This window comes from Balaenoptera physalus (genome assembly GCF_965194825.1).
Source record: "Balaenoptera physalus genome assembly, chromosome: 20".
Taxonomy (NCBI): Eukaryota; Metazoa; Chordata; class Mammalia; order Artiodactyla; family Balaenopteridae; genus Balaenoptera; species Balaenoptera physalus.
In genome coordinates, this window is record NC_138901.1 from 42,748,347 (window position 1) to 42,767,181 (window position 18,835).

At 42.5% G+C, this 18,835-nt stretch overlaps 1 protein-coding gene and 1 long non-coding RNA gene across 4 annotated transcripts in view; both read left to right on the top strand.

The window, feature by feature from the left end:
• Positions 1-18,835, top strand: part of AATF (apoptosis antagonizing transcription factor) — a 103,048-nt gene continuing 84,213 nt past the window's right edge. For all 3 annotated transcript variants that reach the window (XM_082440026.1, XM_082440027.1, XM_082440028.1), the window contains exons 1-4: positions 1-249; positions 1,274-1,465; positions 3,897-4,325; positions 4,779-4,916. In XM_082440026.1, coding sequence (XP_082296152.1) covers positions 159-249; positions 1,274-1,465; positions 3,897-4,325; positions 4,779-4,916 — 850 coding nt within the window. In that variant the 5' untranslated portion in view covers positions 1-158. The remainder of the gene's footprint in view (positions 250-1,273; positions 1,466-3,896; positions 4,326-4,778; positions 4,917-18,835) is intronic.
• Positions 10,104-18,659, top strand: LOC309649804. The gene is made up of 2 exons (XR_014257311.1): positions 10,104-13,655; positions 18,327-18,659. It is a non-coding gene; the product is annotated as an uncharacterized lncRNA (long non-coding RNA).

Consider the following 18,835-nt stretch of genomic DNA (forward strand, 5'->3'; position numbering starts at 1 on the left):
CCGCCCCCTCCCGGGAGCCTCCCGGAAGTTGCCGGCCCGGAGCTGGGTGCGCGGCTCCGGGCGTCCCTGGTTGCGCTGGGGCTCAGTCTCTGGGCGAGAGGACTCGGAAGGGGGAGAGCGACATTCAGTAGTGCGGCGCAGGGCGAGACCTGGTGACAATGGCGGGGCCGCAGCCTCTAGCGCTGCAGCTGGAACAGTTGTTGAACCCGCGACCGCGCGAGGCGGATCCTGAGGCAGACCCGGAGGAGGGTGAGGCCTGATGGGGGCAAGGCCACGTGCGGAGCCGTGGGCCGGGCCCAGTGCGGACCCGGGCGGCGTGTGAGGGGCCGGCAGCTGGGCCTCGCCGCCTAGCCTACTCTCCTAACCCTGGCGCAGAGGAAATCTGCTTCCCGGGAGGGTGGCCCCCGGGGCTGGGGAGGAGGGCTTCGGGATCCTTCGGACGTGCGTTCTAGATTTGGTGCTCGGGTGGGCGGAGCGTCCGGAGGACTCAGGCTTGGGTTAACTGTTGATCCAGTGCTGTTGCAGGCAGCCAGAGTCTGGTAGCAGGTTGGAAGTTATCTTTCAGGATGCCCTTACTGGCATTGCGTTAGAAATGAGAAGAAAAAGTCTCATCCTTTTCAAAAAAAAAACTCTGCCTGTCCCTGAGAACCTACTTGGAGGATGAAGGAAGAAGTCGGCTTCCATGGTGCCGTTTAAGCCTTTTCAGGCTTCAGCACACTTGCTTAGCGGCTGACGAATGATATTTCTGATCTGTAAGCTGATGTTCAAGGTCTAGTTGGGAGTAATCCTCCTTTAGGCTTGAGTCAGAGAAGTGTGAGGAAGGGAGAATACGGAGGGATAAATGTGAGTGCTGGACCGTTTCTTAGGAATAATTAGTTGAGGGAACTGGGGCTGTTTAGCCAGGATAAGCAAAAAAAAAAAACAAAAACAAAACTCCCTGAGGGATGGGCTGGAGTGGGATAGAACATGATGATGGCTGACTTAAAATATTTGAGCTGACTGTCACACATGGAAGAGGGATTAGACTAGTTTTCTATGATCCAAGGCCTGGAAATATATCCTTCTAGTAGATGCAGAGAGTCAGCTTTCTGTACAGGAACAGCAGCAAGGTAGCAAGTGGTCTGCCTTGGGAGGTGATGAGGTCCCTGTTCTTGGAAGTTGGTGGGGATTTTGTAGAGGACGTTCAAGCGTGAATTTAGAGGGCTGAACGGGGTTGCCATTTAAGTTTGTTCTAACCAGGAGATTCTCATTACTTTTCCCCCTCCCCCGACAGCCACTGCTGCCAGAGTGATTGACAGGTTTGATGAAGGGGAAGATGGGGAAGGTGATTTCCTGGCGGTGGGTAGCATTAGAAAGCTGGCATCAGCCTCCCTCTTGGACACAGACAAGAGGTATTCTGGCAAGACCACCTCTAGAAGAGCTTGGAAGGAAGACCATTGGGAGCAGACTCTGCCAGGTTCATCTGGTGAGTAGACGTATTTCCATGGTACTCTTTCTTTCCTGATTTTTTGGGGTTAAATTTGTTTTTTGGTTTTTTTTTTGATGCTCTCTGCAGAACTAGTCCGGATGCCCCACTTACTGTCTTAGGAGAGACCACTGATTTGGCATTAGAAAGGGCCCTTTGAAGTACTGAATTTCACTTTGTAAGGAATCTGAAGTCTGGAGCTATTAAGTTGCTATACTCCTAATGTTTGCACTATTGGCTCACCCTAAAACGGAGTGAGAGAAAAGGCCTTGCATATTTGGATTTCGGAGAGGGCTATGTGTTGACAAAGCATCGTGTCTGATGGGCATGCTGCTCATGGATTTTGGCCCTTTTCCTTTGGTCTGTCAAGTCTTGCATCGAGTCACTGGATAATATTAATTTGTGACACTCATTTTTTGCCACTGTAAAAATTTCATAATCCTTTCCTGTTCCCTGCAACAATTAGGAGGATGTGAGCTTATAGTTTTAAAGACTGTGAGTTTCTCAGAGTGGAAGAAGGGGGCGGGATATGGTGATTATTGAGTGGATGCTGTTTGTTTTCCTTTAGAGAGGTCAGAGGGACCATGTTGAGAATCCACAGATCATATAAAAGAAACAATCACTCATGCTGTGATATCCATGATTTAGTCCCTGGTACAGTCCTTGGGGATCCCAGATGATAAGCTCATTTCGTATTCTTTGCTTAGAGAATGATAAACAGAACAGTCCTGGGACCAATATAATATTTATTGAGCTCTCACCACGTGTCAGGCACTGTGGTAAGTCCTTTAAATTCTAAGAGCCTGCTACATAGTAAGTCCTCAGAAAATGTTACCACCGTATCGTTACATGTATTATCTCATTTAATCCTCCCAACAGCCCTGTGAGGTTGGTACTGTTTATCCCCATTTTACAGATAAGGAAATTGAGGGGCACATTGGTTAAGTAACTTGCTCAAGGTCATATATCTAGTAAGTGCAGGCTGGAACTCAAATAAGGCAGTCTGACTCTAAGATCTATACTTTAAACTACTACTCTGTGAATATTTCTTACTTGAGAAATGGCATACATTTAAAGAACTTAAAGGATTATTTCTCTTTACTATTTGGCACTTAGTTTCTGTATATATATATGTTTTTGACAGCCTTCTCTGTCTTGAGTTTATATATTGTTACTTAAAGAAGTACTTAAGACATCATGTTTTCATAAAAATCTTTATTTCATGAAGAAAGTTGTTGGTAACAGGTCCTTGTATGATTATGCTTCCTGTGTTCTACCATGGAAGAGATTGGATAATCATTAAAGACCTGTAAGTATCAGGATACGGCAAGCATAAGTAAAATCAGGAGCCATAACTAATATTCCATTTACTGAAGGATCAAGTTCAGACTCCTTCCTGTGGAAGACAAGACCCCTCCTGATTTGGTCCCTGAGCAACTCTCTGGGCTCATATCCCAGCATTCTGTACCCCAGTGCACTTTTGTGTGCTGGACCTTTGCATCTGCTGCTTTTCCTTTCCTTCCCTCTTCTCTGTCTGATGACCTGTTACTTATGCTTAATAAGTAAAACTATAATGTGTCCTTCACATGAAGCCATCTTTCACCCTTCTCTATACACTGTACTAATGATATTGTAATGTAGTTATTGGTTATGCATATCTACCACTCCTAGCAGACTGTGAACCCGTCCCCACAGATATTACATTCTGTTTGTCAGTCTCTAGTTTTATTCCATGGCTGGTTCATAATAGGTGCTTAATAAGTGTTTAATAAGCATCACTAGGGTGATAGAGATTGTGCATTTGGGACAGTTAGTGATAAACTCTATTTTTTCAGATGCAGGTTTGGGAAAACCAGTATTCCCTCACACCAGATGAAATCTGACCATTTTTCAAGGTCCAGATCAAAGGCTGCCTTTTCCTTATAACCTTGCTTAAATTCACTTGCTCCACAGTTAAAATCTCTTCCTCCTCTTGACTACCAAAACTTTGTCAAAGTGCTTTTAATTCTTCTCTGTATTATAGTTTTTATGGGTCTGTCTTTCCCACTAGAGCCTTTCAGTAGGATAGGACCCATGTTTTTTGTTTTTTTGTTTGTTTGTTTATTTTTTTTTGGCCGTGCCGTGTGGCATGCAGGATCTTAGTTCCCCAACCAGGGATCGAACCCGAGCCCCCTCCATTGGAAGCGTGGAGTCTTAACCACTGGACCGCCAGGGAAATCCCATAGGACCCATGTTTTATTCATTTTTGTTTCTCCCTTAACATTTTAGAGATAGTAGATGTGTAATAAATATTTGTTGAGTTGCATTGAATACAGTAATACTTTTTTTTTTTGGATACGTGTCATGATCCTTTAGTTAAGATGAAAGATATGGCCTAGTATTTGTTTTAAGATAACTTTTTTTTTTTTTCCTTCTTCCCTCCCTTGTTCAGATAAAGAAATATCTGATGAGGAAGGGTCTGGAGATGGAGATTCAGAGGGTCTGGGCCTGGAGGAATCGGGGGAGGACGCCATGAGTGCTGAGGAACAGGAGTGTGGTGATGGTGACAGTAGCCTGGCCTGGAAAAAGAGGAGCAGAGGCCACTCCAGGAAGGCGTCGGGCTTCAGTGTCCAGAGCATCAGTGACTTTGAAAAATTTACCGAGGGAATGGATGGCCTCGGTAGCAGTGAGGAGGAGGAGGAAGACGAAGAGCGGGAGAGTGGTATGGAAGAAGGGGATGGTGAGGAAGACTTCGAAGGTGAGAGTGAGGAAGACAAGGCTGAAGACAGGACCAGTGAGGACGACGGGGTGGTGATGACCTTCTCCGAGGTCAGAGTTTCCGAGGAAGTGGAGAAAGGCCAAGCTGTGAAGAACCAGATAGGTTTGTACACGGCTTGCTGTTTGCTTGTTTTGAGTGTCCACATTTGATCTCCTTTTTGTTTGTTTGTGGCTGTTTGCTCTCTCCTGTGTCCTTCCAGTTAGTTGGTGACGTGCCCCACTTACCTAGAGGCCCAAAGTGCCATTCCCCTGCGCTTGGCCTGCTGTTGCTTCACTCAGCTGCTTTGCTGGTTCTGCTCTAGTACTTCTGGCAGCTGTGGAAGGTTGAAGAGAAGAGCGTCGTCTCCTCTTGTTGGGCCGTAGCATTCTCTCGCTCATGTAGCAAGTCAGTTTGCGTCCAGACACTGGATTTCTTTCCTGTAATAAATAGTTTCCATGGCTTGAAGCTGATAAAGCCATGCTGCTTAGGGACTGCTTTGATTTCCATTCCCTCCCCCTCTCCCTGCCGCAGGAAGATTTTATTAACTGAAGAATGGAATTCTTTTTTCTTTCTCAGCACTGTGGGACCAGCTCTTGGAAGGAAGGATAAAGCTACAAAAAGCTCTGCTGACCACCAATCAGCTTCCTCAACCGGATGTTTTCCCTATTTTCAAGGACAAAGGTGGCCCAGAATTTGCCAGCGCCTTAAAAAACAGTAAGGATACTTATCCCGTATTGGGATGCTTAGAACCACTGGGGATCATTGGGATATACTGGGATTGTGTTCACAGCACCACAGAGTTGAAAAGACTTGGCTTTAGTCATAATATGGTATAAAATAGTGATTTTCAACTTAAAAAAAAATAGCAGTATAATTCTCTTATCAAATGAAGGCAACTTTGATCGAAACAGGTTGGATGCTTGAGTCATGTCTTTTCCTCTTTTTTCCAGCCCTGCTCTCACTTTCCCCTTCCCCTCCTCTTGGCTTTCTGAGCTACTACTTTAGTGCTCAGGGAAAAACCACTGGCACAGAACGAAAGGGAGACAGTGAATGACTAACCTCAGTTCGTTTAACTTGTATATCACGTGCTTAAAGGATGCCTTTCTTTGTTGGGTGGTTTCTAGAACAACATGCTGAGATGACCTTACTCCTGTCTCCCTTTGGGTTACGGAGGGTGATGAAGGATGGTGACCGCAGAGGGAGGAAAAAGTTGTGAAAGAGAATTGCTGGGCTGTAAAGTCCAAGAATTTTAGAAGAGCAAAGGAATTTAGCAATTATTTGGCTCCCAACCCCCTCATTTTACAGAGGAGAGAGCCAAAGCCCAAAGAGAATGAGTTGCCCAAAGTTGCAGAGCTCGATCATGCACGGCAGAGACAGCCGCCTCCAGCTTTTCTGCCTTACGATCTAGGGGCTGCCTTCTGCACCACGCTGCCTCCTGGGTGCCCAGTGGCACCAGAGGACTGGGGCCGAGGAGAGAGATGTGGGGTGAGCGCACGGAGGCTGGACTCTCCATCCCTTACTTGCACGCCGAGACTTAGTGTTGTCATTTGCTCTTTCAAACTTGTTTTTTTGTTTTTTTAATTTATTTTATTTATTTATTTTTTGTCTGCGTTGGTTCTTCTTTGCTGCGCGCAGGCTTTCTCAGTTGTGGCGAGCAGGGGCTACTCTTGGTTACGGTGTACAGGCTTCTCATTGCGGTGGCTTCTCTCCTTGCGGAGCACGGGCTGCTCTCGGCGCGTGGGCTTCAGTAGTTGTGGCACGTGGGCTCAGTAGTTGTGGGTCACGGGCTCTAGAGTGCAGACTCAGTAGTTGTGGTGCACAGGCCTAGTCGCTCTGCGGCATGTGGGATCTTCCCGGACCAGGGCTCGAACCCATGTCCCCTGCATTGGCAGGCGGATTCTTAACCACTGCGCCACCAGGGAAGCCCTCAAACTTGTTTTTATAATATCGTGGAGTTAGCCTGAGAAGGGGCCTGAGGAGGACATCAGTCTGATTTGGCGTCTGCCTCTTGGTAGAATCACCTTAAACCATTTAAGATAAATGGGTAGGATTTCTAGGGTAAGGAATTGTGTGAACCTTTCTTGGAGGGGACTGCTTGGTTTAATTAGGAATTACTTCCCAAGGGCCAGTTTTTTTTTTTTTTTTTTTTTTAAAGATTGATTGATTGATTGATTGATTGATTGCTATGTTGGGTCTTCGTTTCTGTGCTAGGGCTTTCTATAGTTGCGGCAAGCGGGGGCCACTCTTCATCGCGGTGCGCGGGCCTCTCACTATCGTGGCCTCTCTTGTTGTGGAGTACAGGCTCCAGACGCGCAGGCTCAGTAGTTGTGGCTCACGGGCCTAGTTGCTCCACGGCATGTGGGATCTTCCCAGACCAGGGCTCGAACCCGTGTCCCCTGCATTGGCAGGCAGATTCTCAACCACTGCGCCACCAGGGAAGCCCAGGGCCAGTCTTTAGATTGTGTGTCTTGACACACTTGAAGTCAGGAACCCTGCAGATACTGTGAGGGTGGGTCTTTTGTAACCCCTCCTCCAGCTCTTCCCCGCTGCCTCCCTCAAATAAATGATAGCTTGGTGGTTTTCAGCATTTTTGAGATTTTTGGAGCACTTCTCTGCTATTTTTAATGCCCTAGTGCCCTGATTTCCGGTATGCCTTTGGAATGAGACCTAGACTACTCTAGATTAAATGTCTTAAATGTTTCACAATAAGGCCTTTTCCATTTTGTTACTCATTACTCTTCTTGCTTGAGCCAACCCTGCCCCTGCTTTTTTGGGGATTCATCTCAAAGTGTAGATATTTTAAGGGTTAGTCAGTGCTCTGTATAAGGGATGCATTCTTACTCTTGGATACAGTTCAGTTTTTTTAGCTGTTTTAATGTTATTTAACTTTTATTTTGCAACAGTTCCGATCTTTTTAAACACTTTAAAAAAATTTTTTATTTTATTTTATTTTTTTATTTTTTGACCGTGGCATGTAGGATCTTAGTTCCCCCACCAGGGATCGAACCCACGTCCCCTGCATTGGGAGCGCTGTGCCTTAACCACTGGACCGCCAGGGAATTCCCCGATCTCTTTAATCTGTCTCTTTTTGTACTTAACCAATTGCTTCTTTGCCTCGTTGATGAATTCCAGTTAATCTGACAGATGTCTCCTAATCCGACTAGATGGGTTGCAGCGAAAGAGGGAGAAGAAAGGAATGTTTATTTGGTATCACATATTCTAAGGTGGGAGGGTGGAGAGTTTTCTTTTTTTTGAAATTTTTATTGGAGTATAGTTCATTTACAATGTTGTGTTAGTTTCAGGTGTACAGCAAAGTGAATCAGTTATACATATATCCACTCTTTTTTAGATTCTTTTCCCACATAGGCCATTGTGGAATTGAGTATTGAGTAGAGTTCCCTGTGCTATACAGTAGGTCCTTATTAGTTATCTAGGAGCGTTTTCTGGTTACCAGAATTTCTATGCATCTGAAGGGTAGGTAATTCTTGTTTCTACCTTTATGACAATATAATATAATATGTTGTGTATTTCCCTATCTTGGTGAACAGAGTTTAAGAAAAACTTCTTGGTTACGTTACGGTGGATGAACAGTTTATACTATGTTATACAGCTGGTGTGGAACATAGGCTGAATTTGTACTGACCCCAAAACAAACACTGGAACTAACTTTCTTTAATTAAATCTCTTTTCAGTTTGGTTGGTCTTACAGTAAGGTCAGACTGCCTGGGTTTAGATTCCATCTCAGCAGTGGATTAGCTGAATGACCTGGAACAAGTTACTTAACTTCACAGTAAGATGGGGATAATATGATTGTGAAGATTAAAGGACGTAATCGATATAAAGCATTAGCACAGTGTCTGGCACACTGCACACCACAAATGTTAAGTACATGCATTCTCTTCTTCTGCGGAAAGAGGCATTTGGCAGTGTTCAGCCCTGTGAATGACGGTCCTCACTGTAACTAACCATCGTCCCCACTGTCTCCAGTGTTTTTTGACTTTTTGTTAGTGTTCAAATTCCCTATATAATTTAAATTAACCATTTGTTTTGGAAAATGGGTAGTGTTATATTCTTTTATTATTATTATTATTATTTTTAAATAAATTTATTTGTTTACTTTTGGCTGCGTTGGGTCTTCATTGCTGTGCGCGGGCTTCCTCTAGTTGTGTTGAGCGGGGGCTACTCTTCGTTGTGGTGCGCAGGCTTCTCATTGCGGAGCACGGGCTCTAGGCATGTGGGCTTCAGTAGTTGTGGCATACAGGCTCAGTAGTTGTGACTCGTGGGCTTCAGTAGTTGTGGCATGTGGACTTCAGTAGTTGTGGCACGTGGGCTCAGTAGTTGTGGCTCGCGGGCTCTAGAGCGCAGGCTCAGTAGTTGTGGCGCACGGGCTTAGTTGCTTCGCGGCATATGGGATCTTCCCGGACCAGGGCTCGCACCCGTGTCCCCTGCATTGGCAGGCGGATTCTCAACCACTGCACCACCAGGGAAGCCCAGTAGTGTTATATTCTACTGTAATACTTACGATTCAGCTTTGGCCTCTATGACTGTGAGAAGGTGATCAGAGGTTTCCTTATTGCCAGACGCAGCTGCTGCCTCCCTGAAGCTTTCAACCTCTCCTTGAAATTTTTCCCTTAGGTTTTGGTGCTACTGCATGTGATGTGTGGGTTCTCCTGCTTTTCTAACTCCTCTTTTATCCTCTCAGTGTCAGTTTCACTGCATTTAAGATCCTGTTCTCAGGCTGTGTTTTCTTGGCATATTCTCTCCTTGGCTCTGTCATTTACTCTCATAGTCCTAACAGTAGCCTCTAGAACAGAGCAGACTTCCAGCTGTATTTCAGCCACAGTCAAGTCCTGAGCAGCATGCCTGTGTACCCTAAGCACCTTAAGCTCTACTTTTCAGAAACTAAACAAATATCTCCTTTCTTCCCCAACACACTTAGTCCCCAAATCACCCTGATATTACATGTTGGTGATTATACCTCTCGATGTGAAATAATTTCAGAGGCATTTTTTGATATTTTAGTAGTTGCATAAGTGGTAAGTCATGAAGTAACCTTAGCAAAATGAAGGGATTTTCCATGCACAAAACCATTCCTCTAAAGAGGTTAGCTTTTTCCTCTCTGATTTTCTTTTAAAAACTTCTATAGCATTAGGAGGCGGTTCTTTTATGTTGGTAGCAGCAATGTATAAGGAAAAGGCATGTTATTTAAGGAAACCTCAGCATGAGTTGTTTAAAACTTTTCATTATGGAATCAAACCTATATAAAAGTAGAGAGAATTGTATAGTGAACCCATATACCTTTACCAGCTAAACACTTATCAAGTCACGGTGTATCTTATTTCATCTACTTATACTAACTCACCCCCTACTTCTGCTTTATTTTGAAGCAAACACCAGACATCCTATCATTTTATCAGTAAATCAGCATGGATCTCTAAGAGAAAAGCATTTAAAAAAAAAAAATCACAATATCATCCCACACAAAAACACTTAACAGTGATTTCTTAATAAGCATAACTGGTTTGAATGGAGGGGGAATGGAGGGAGCATTCCTGTAACAGGCGCTCTCTATTGTCTTTTCAGAGTTTGCTCTATAACTTTAAATGAAATGATTAAAGGAAAGCCAAACTTCAGCCATAATAAGTTGACCTTTTAGTGAAATGCATGTTATTAATGTATTTAATGAGATGCAGTACAGATTGCAGTGAGCACCATGTTTCATTATAGGTCTAAAATGCAATATCATTAAAGACCTTTAATAGAAACAATGGTTGACATTTTGATATTTCCTATAAGCAAAAACTCCCCAAGAACACAGTATAATGTAATATAAATATAGAGGAAGTGTTGAGATTTTTTACTTGCTTAAGAATATAAACACAAATTCCACTATTAAGAAGTTACGTTTTGCTTGCGCCCCACCCCCCTCGCCCCCATCTTCCCATTTCTAGTTCGAGTTCACCCTCTCATCCCTCTGTGGCCCTTCCCCCAGCCCCTCAACTACTGTGACTTGAATAGACTAAAAATTTTAATGCCAATTTGACCACAGCACTAATAGACACCTTAAAGAACAACTTTTAAAATTTTGAGTAAGTCATGGCAATCGGAATCTTGATAGATAATGTTTCTGTTTTGTTTTTTAAATTTTATGTATTTTTAAGTAGGCAGTGTATTCACATGGCTCAAAATTCAAAAGATGCTAATGACTCTGTAGAGAAAATCCTCCTTCCCACCCCGTACCCCTGCCACCCAGTCCCCTATCCCATAGGCAACCAATATTGTCAGCAAAATTCCCCTTTGTTAATTACTCAGCTGCCTTAGGTGACAAATCCATGAACATCTATTTCAGTGTTCTCTCCATTAACGCTTGGTGGGTTCATGACAGAGTTCTCACAGATGATCTGTAGAACCCTGAAATATTCGTAATTACTTGGGATAGGTTTAAGTATTGCTTGGGACGAAGGCACTTGCAAGCTTCTCCAAGTGTAGCATTGTGTAGGATTAAGGACTCTTATTACTGTAGACTTCATCTAGCCAAGATGGTGTGAGGAAGATTGATCTTTTTGTTTCAGCTGATGGCTATTATTTTTTAAAATAGCTTTACTGTTCTAATTATAAAATCATGTCATGCCTACTTCAGAAATTCAGAAAATACATAAGAGCATAAAGAAGAAAATAAGGATTACCTGTAGTCTTACTACCCAGAGGTAACCAACAGTTGTCATTTTGATGAATATCCTTTCAGACCTTTTTCTGTGTTTACACACACATACACACACACACTTTTTTAAACAAACATGGAATCTTACAAATATGTACTATTTTGTAAGCTTATTTTTTTCTACTTAACATATTTCATGTCAGTATATTTAGATGTACATCAGCATTTTCAGTGGCTACAGAATATTCCATTTTATTGATTTACTGCAGTTTATTTAGCCAATCTGTATTGATGGATACTCAGGTTTATTTCAGCCTTTCACTTTTATAAAGCATGCTTTGATAAACACTCTTGTACATACATATTCGAGCATTTTGCCTAAAAGTAGCACTGTCCAATATAAATATAGTTCAAGTCACATACGGATTTTAAATTTCCTAGTAATCAAATTTTTAGAAAATTGTAAAAAGAAACAGGTAAAATTAATTTTTGTAACATATTTTACTTAATGTAGTATATAACAAATACAAGTTTAACATATAGTCAATATTTAAATACTAATGAGATGTCTTATGTATATTTTTTCATGTCAAGTCTTTGAAATCCAGAGTGTATTCTACATTTACAGTTCATCTTGATTTGGGCTAACCACATTTCGAGTCCTCAGTAGCCACATGTGACTAGTGGATACTGATTTGGACAGCACAGATCTACATTCCTGGAAATTCGATTGCTGGGACAAAGGGATTGTACTTTTGTTTCTTTTTTAAGGCTTTTGGAAGATACTGCCAAGTTGGCCCTTAGAAGAATTATAACCATTTAATTCTCATCTGTAACAGTTGTTTTCCTGGACTCGTGCCACCGCAGAGTATTACTGATCCTCTTATTTTTCCTAAACTGTAGGTGAGAAATGAAGGCAATCATTTCTTGATAACTTTCTGTTTGATATTTACATAATACCTCTTGACTTAGCTTTGAAATCTATGCTATGTTTCGTCTGTTTCTTAGAGAATGAGTTCTACGTAGGAAGACTTTTGGTCCCTATTGAGCTACTACCTAATTTGTCCAACGTGGTTAATTAGGCATTTATACTATGTAGAAAGTAAAGTGGGGTCAACAGAGCAAGTGCTTTTCCAAAGCAACCGAGTGGGGGACCCAGGAGGAGAGTGTCAGATTCTTTCACCCACCCTGAAAAGATGAGCCCTAGATGGCTCACGGAGCTGTGGAAGCTTGAAAACTACTGCAGCCAATCTCGTCAGAACATCTGTTTTATTGTTTTGGGTTTCTTGGGAATTAAGGTTGTCTTCAGGCCTGAAACACTCTTTAATTGTGATGAGTTAAATAAGGAAGCAACCCGGACTTGTAGTAGTACTAGTAGTAGGCAGTAATAGTAGTAGGTAGTACTAGTAGTAAGTAGTAGTCGTCATCGTCGTCGTAGTAGTAGTAACATACGTAGTAGGATTGCCCTATCCGCTGGATTCACAGTGAAGTCATACACATCAGTGTATGTTGGAGTCTCTTTATATGGACATTTTATGAACTCACCTTTAACCATATATGCCTGGCCAAAAGAAAAAGAGGGAGAGAGAAACAGCTTAAGTAGTGCCGGTGATTCTGCCTGCCGTCATTCTCAGTGTGCTCATGCCGTGGAGTAAGCATGGGTGGCAGGTGGAGTCTGTGGCTGCCGTAGTTCTTCTTTGTTCCGGGTACCTCTCCGGTGAGCACCTCGTCAGACAGACTGCGAATCTAGTGGTTACAGTTACAGCCTGCAGTCTTTGTCCAGCACGGTCCCCAAATGTAATCATCTTGTGCTTAATCGACGAAGCGGCTGTAGTGTTGGAGGGGAGAAACTGACCATGTTGAACCTGGACAGAGACTGTGGTGCTGTACTTTCTGGGCAGTTTTTGGGATTTTTAAAGCAGTTTTGTGAGAACTTGATTTTTGCTTTATCCTCAGACTTTAGAACCTGACCACTGCAAAAAGATGCTCCTCTATTATTGTTATTTGTGTCTTAACACTTATTCTTAAATCACTTTATTAAAATTATACATGAATATGATAAATAGTACAGAAGCATTCAGGAAGACAACAGTCCTTTGCCTTACCTTCAGTCTCATTTTATTTCGTTTTCCTTTTATAATTTTAAATAATTTGTTTAGATCTCTATTTCTTGATTTCTTTATCCTCTGGTATGAAAGATGAGAATGCTACTGACAGGTGAAGACGAAGACTGAGCAGTGACCATTTCATTTAGCAACATGGTGGCCATCCTCTACCTTGAAGAGCAGTTTTGGTGGGGTGGGAGGGATGCAGGCTTGACTGGGATGGGTTTGTGAGAGGACGGAAAAAAGGGATCTGAGATAGTGAGTATAGACAGCTCTTTGTAGGAATGTTACTTTAGAGGGGAGCAGAGAAATGGGAGGTTAGATGGAGAAGGATGTGGAGTCGAGAGAAGTGTTTTGTTTTTGAGATGGGAGCAATCACAGCATGTTTGTATGTTGATAAGAGTGATGCAGCAGAGGGGAAATTGATGATGATGGGGGGGGATATCTGTAGCAATGTCCTTGAAGAGGTATGTGAGATGGGACTAGGGCACGAGAACGGTGGCCTTTGATAGTGGGGACAGTTTAATCATAGTGACAGGTGGGAAGACAGTATACGAGTAGACACAGATAGGTAGGAGTCTCTGAAAGTTCTCTTTTGATTGTTCTATTTTCTTTGAACTAGAAACCAAGGTCATAAATTGCGAATGAGGAGTAAGGAAGGAAGGTGGTAGAAATCTGGAGGAAAAGGTATGAGGTAGTCATTCCATTCTTCTTCCACTACATTTTTACATTCTGCCCTGCAACTGCAACCAAGATTCCCGTGCTCTATCCATATGTTGACTCTGGGAGTTGAAAACCAGTCAACTGCATTTACAGTGTGTTATTATCATGTAAATAAGGGTATAATACCAGGGCAGGGAGGGACTGGAAAATTACTTTTTCTTTCCTGTGTGTTCAGAGGCCTGTGTGTAGGAGTATGTTCCTAGTTCAGTACAAGTTCCTAGTTCCTAGTTTAAGTAGATTTTTTATAAACCTCCATCAGTTGCTTAAAATCATGCTGTATTTTAGTTTGCTTCACATTTGTTTTTTTCTTCTTTTTATTTTTTTGTGTTTCTTTTTTCTTTTGTTGTTTTTGTTTTTTGATTCACATTTGGACTGTTTATCTATTATGTCATTTTTTCCCTAGGTCTCTAGATTTTCTTCTTTTCCCCTGATGGCTCAGTTTTATCATCTCAATCCTTCTTCCCCCCAACTTTAAATCATGCGGTCTCTCCTCTTACATTCTCCCAGTTTGAGTGGATTGTTCTCTGGGTCTAGCGCACCGGGTCCTCCTGGGACTTCCTTTCCTTGCTCTTCTAAGGTGGAGCTGTGTTCTGGCTCTTCCTGTATCTCAGTTTGTCAATTTGGTGCCAAACATGGATGGGGGAGTAAATGATCTGATTTTTTGCAGATTTAAAACATGCTCTGCCTCATTTGTCATTGATATCAATATATTCTTCATGGATTGGGTATAAATTTCTGGGTTGAAAATTACTTTCGCTCAGAACTTGAAGGTACTGCCCTGTATTAGTTTCCTATTGTTTTTTGTTTTTAATATTTAATTAATTAATTATTTATTTTGGCTGCACTGGGTCTTAGTTGCAGCATGCGGGATCTTTAGTTGCGGCATGCGAACTGTTAGTTGCGGCATGCATGCAGGATCTAGTTCCCCAACCAGGGATTGAACTCGGGTCCCCTGCATTGGGAGCTTTGGGGTCTTACCCACTGGACCTCCAGGGAAGTCCCAGTTTCCTATTGTTACTACAACAAATTACCACAAACTTGGTGGCTTAAAACAGCAGAACTTTATTGTCTCACAGTCCTGGAGGCTAGAAAATCCTAAAACCCAGGTGTCAGCAGGGCTGTGCTCCTTCCAGAGACTCTGGGGGAGCATCTGTTTCCTTGCTTTTTCCAGCTTCTCGAGGCTGCCTGCATTCCTTGGCTCATGGCTCTTTTCCATCTTCAAAACCAGCAATCCCGTCACACCAAGTGTTCCTTTTCTGACTCTGACCCTATCACCTCTCTCGTAAGGACTTCCTGTTTACATTGGGCCCACCTGGCTAACTCAGGATCCTCTCCCCATCGCAGATCCTTAACTTAATCACACCTGCGAAGTCCTTTTGCCTTGTAAAGTAACGTATTCACAGGTTCTGGGGATTAGAATGGCATGTGGACGTCTTTGGGGACCATTGTTCAGCCTTCCACGTGCGCTCTTGTCTTCTGTCATCCAGATGTTGTCCAAGAGAAGGTGGTTGCTGGTTTGAGTCTCATTCCTTTGTAGGTGACTTGTTTTTGTTCTCTGGAAATGTTTGGGATCTTCTGTTTATTCTTGGTGTTCTGAAATTGCCCGAAGCTATGTCTAGGTATGGGTCCTTTATTATTAATTGTGTTGAGTACTTACTGGGCCCTTTTAATCTGAAGATTGTGTGGTCTTTCAGTTTTGGGAAAATCTCTTCTAATATTTCTTTGCTAATTTCCTTCCCTCCATCATCTCTGCTCTCTTTTAGGTATTAAACTGGATTAGTGTTGTTTTTTCTCTGACATGTTCCATCTTTCTGTGATTTTCTGTGTCTGTGTTCAGAAAAATTTTGAGTTTGATTTCCTAGTTCTTTTTTTTTTTGCAATCATATTTTTAATCACTAAAAGATCTTTTGTTTTCTGAGTGTTCCTTTTCTATATAATTAATATACTTAGAGTATATTATGTACATTTAAAGTTCTTTTGCTTTTGTTTTATATTCACTTTAGTTCTTAGAAGTATCCCTATCTCCACCAGCTTTTCTGTTTACTCTGGACTTTTTTCCTCTCTTTTACATTTTTATCCAAGTTAAACATGTATACAATTTAAAGAGTCAAATAATTCTACAGAGCTTGTTATGAAAACTAGTGTCTGCTGACTGTACACTCCACTACCTTGCCATACATAACCCACTCTCCTAAAGCAACAATCATATTTTAAATTATTATTATTATTTTTTGAATTCATGAATTTATCTCCGTATCTCTAATTGACATGTTTCATTTCTACTAGATTTTTCAGTTTTAGGCATTATTTATTGACTCCTCATTATGAAAATGAGGATTTAGCCCTTGTTCCTACTACACTCATGCACACTTTCTGTCCCTTCCTGGTTATATTGTAATTTGGTTAGATCAGGAGTCAGTGTTTACATTATTATGTCTGTGTAAACACTGTTCACAGCTGAGCCGTGTAGTATATATGCCGTGATTACTTTTCCTTTCCCACACATCATTTTGTTTTCTAGAGTTAATAACTGTTACTTTTTTGTTTATTTTGTTTTCTATGCTGTAATTCAAGCCTGAACTTTTCTCTAGTTGTCTAAATCTCCCCTCAAGATAATCAGTTGCATCAGCTCTTCCGCCAGCTTACCTTCCTAAAGAAGTCTCTCCCAGAACCTTTTTTTTAAAAAATTGTATTTATTTATTTATGGCTGTGTTGGGTCTTCGTTGCTGCGCGTGGGCTTTCTCTAGTTGCGGCGAGCGGGGGCTACTCTTCGTTGCGGTGCATGGGCTTCTCATCGCGGTGGCTTCTCTTGTTGAGGAGCACGGGCTCTAGGCGCACGGACTTCAGTAGTTGTGGCTCGTGGGCTCTAGAGCACAGGCTTCAGTAGTTGTGGCGCACGGGCATGCTCTGTGGCATGTGGGATCTTCCTGGACCAGGGCTCGAACCTGTGTCTCCTGCACTGGCAGACGGATTCTTAACCACTGTGCCACCAGGGAAGCCCCGTCTCCCAGAACCTTTTGACCTGCTCTAATCTGGACTGTTACCCTTCTCCGGTGCCTGGCCGTCATGCTGGGATCTCCCTGCACCACCATCCTAGGGATTACCTTCACTTCCCACTTGTGTGAATCTCCTTGTCAGGATCTTTCTTGGCTTATTACCTTATTTTGGTGAAGCACACCCTCTAATAGCTTGCTGAGGAAGGATGCACGAGAGGGAAACTTTTTTAGACCTTGATTGTCTGAAAGTACCTTTACTCTATCATCACAATTGATTGGTTCGCCGACTGTGTATAGTAGTCTATAGAATATTCCTTTGCCTCCCACCTTCCGAAGTTGCTGTTGGTGAGTCAGAAGCCATTCTGATCCCTGATCTTACTGTTTTTTCCTCCCTGTTTTGAATTCTTTGTCCAAAGAATTCTGGAATTTCATGACGCTGCACCGTGGTGTGGATGTGTTTCATCATTGTGCAGAGTGCCTGCAGGCCTTTTCAGGCTGGAGACTCGTATCTTTCAGTCCTCGGAAATTTTCTTGAAATTATTTTGTTAGTGATTTTTCTTCCCTCTGTTTTCTTTTTCTGCAAGGCCTATCATTTGGTGTTAGACTTTTCCTCTGATTTTCTTCTTTTTTTTTTCTCTTCAGTTTTCCAGTTCTTTCTCTCTGTCTTTTTTTTCTTTTCTCTCCCCCCCGCACTTCCTAAGACATTTCCTCAGCTTTATTTTCTCATCTGTTGAGTATTTTTATTTCTTGTCATACATTTTATTTCTCTGGGGATATACCTGGTGTATATATGTATGTATAGTCTTAAGAGTTCTTCCTGAGTAGTCTGTTTACTCCAGGATGCTTTCTTTTCTTTTGTTTTAACCTGGGTATAATACGTTAGATGTTTTCTTCAAATATTTGGTGATCTTTTGTCCGCTGTTGACTTTCAAGAGTGGGTTACTCAAAAGCTGATTAGTAGCTTTGTATGTTTGGATGAGGCTCTTTGTCTGTGGTTTCCATTGTAAAGTGATCTGTCTGGGCCATGTGGGGAAACCCCCATGTCAGTATTTTTAGATCTTTGCTCTTTATGGGATCTTAGTTGCTAGAGAACTTCTAATCTCCTGCCTGGCTGCCAGCATTGTAGGAGGCGGGTAGGCTGGGGGGTCTCAGCATTCAATCTGTGAACTTCTGCTTATTTCCCCGTTTCGAGAACTATGCCCTTGCCTCAACTGTGTCTGGTGTCCCCCTATCCAGAGACCCTATGTTTAACTCTCTTCAAGGGATAAACCTCTAAACGTCTGCCTGAGTAAAGAGGTGTGTCGACTGTTTGTAGCCCTACCTTCCTCTACTCTCCTAGAGGTGCCCAGCACTGCTAGTTCTTGAATCTTCTGGGGTTGTATTTGTGGACCGTGAGGGGATTGCTTCTTTTTCTTCACTGCCAGCACCAAGGTCAACTAGCTCAGGTTTGCTAAGTCAGTTATTTGTCCATCTGCTTAAAAAAAAAAAACTGGTTTACTGAGCTCTAATTGACATACAGTAAACTGCATATAGGTCCCATTCCTGTAACCCTAACCCTGTAAACAGCATCCCTGGAAAGAGTTGTCTGTACTCACTGTCTTGAATCCCTTTCTCTTGTTCTCTCGTGAACACGTTCCAGTCAAGCCTGCATCCCTCTTGCTCCACCAAAACTGCTCCTCAGGGTCACAGATGGCCACCACGTTGCTGAGTTAAATGGTCAGTTCTCAGTCCTCGTCTTGCTTCACCTGTCAGCAGCCTCTGTACAATCTGACCTCTGTGTGCACCACGAAGCCATCACCACAGTCAAGACGATGAGCATATTCCTCATCCCCAGAAGTTCCTCAGCCTCTTTGTAACCTCTCTTTCTGTCCCTCCCCGTTCCTCGGCAACCAATAATCTACTCTCTGTCACTGTAGATTCGTTTGCATTTGCTAGAGTTTTGTATAAATGGAATCACACAGGTTGTACTCTTTTTTGTCTGTCTTTCACTCAGTGTAATTATTTTGAGATTCAGCCCTGTTTTTGCCTATATCAGCAGTTCATTGCTGAGTAGTAGTCCATTATATGGATAGAGCACATTTGCTTTGTTTTGTTCCTGGTTTTTAGCTGTTATGGATGAAGCTGGCATGAACATTTGTGTGCATGTTT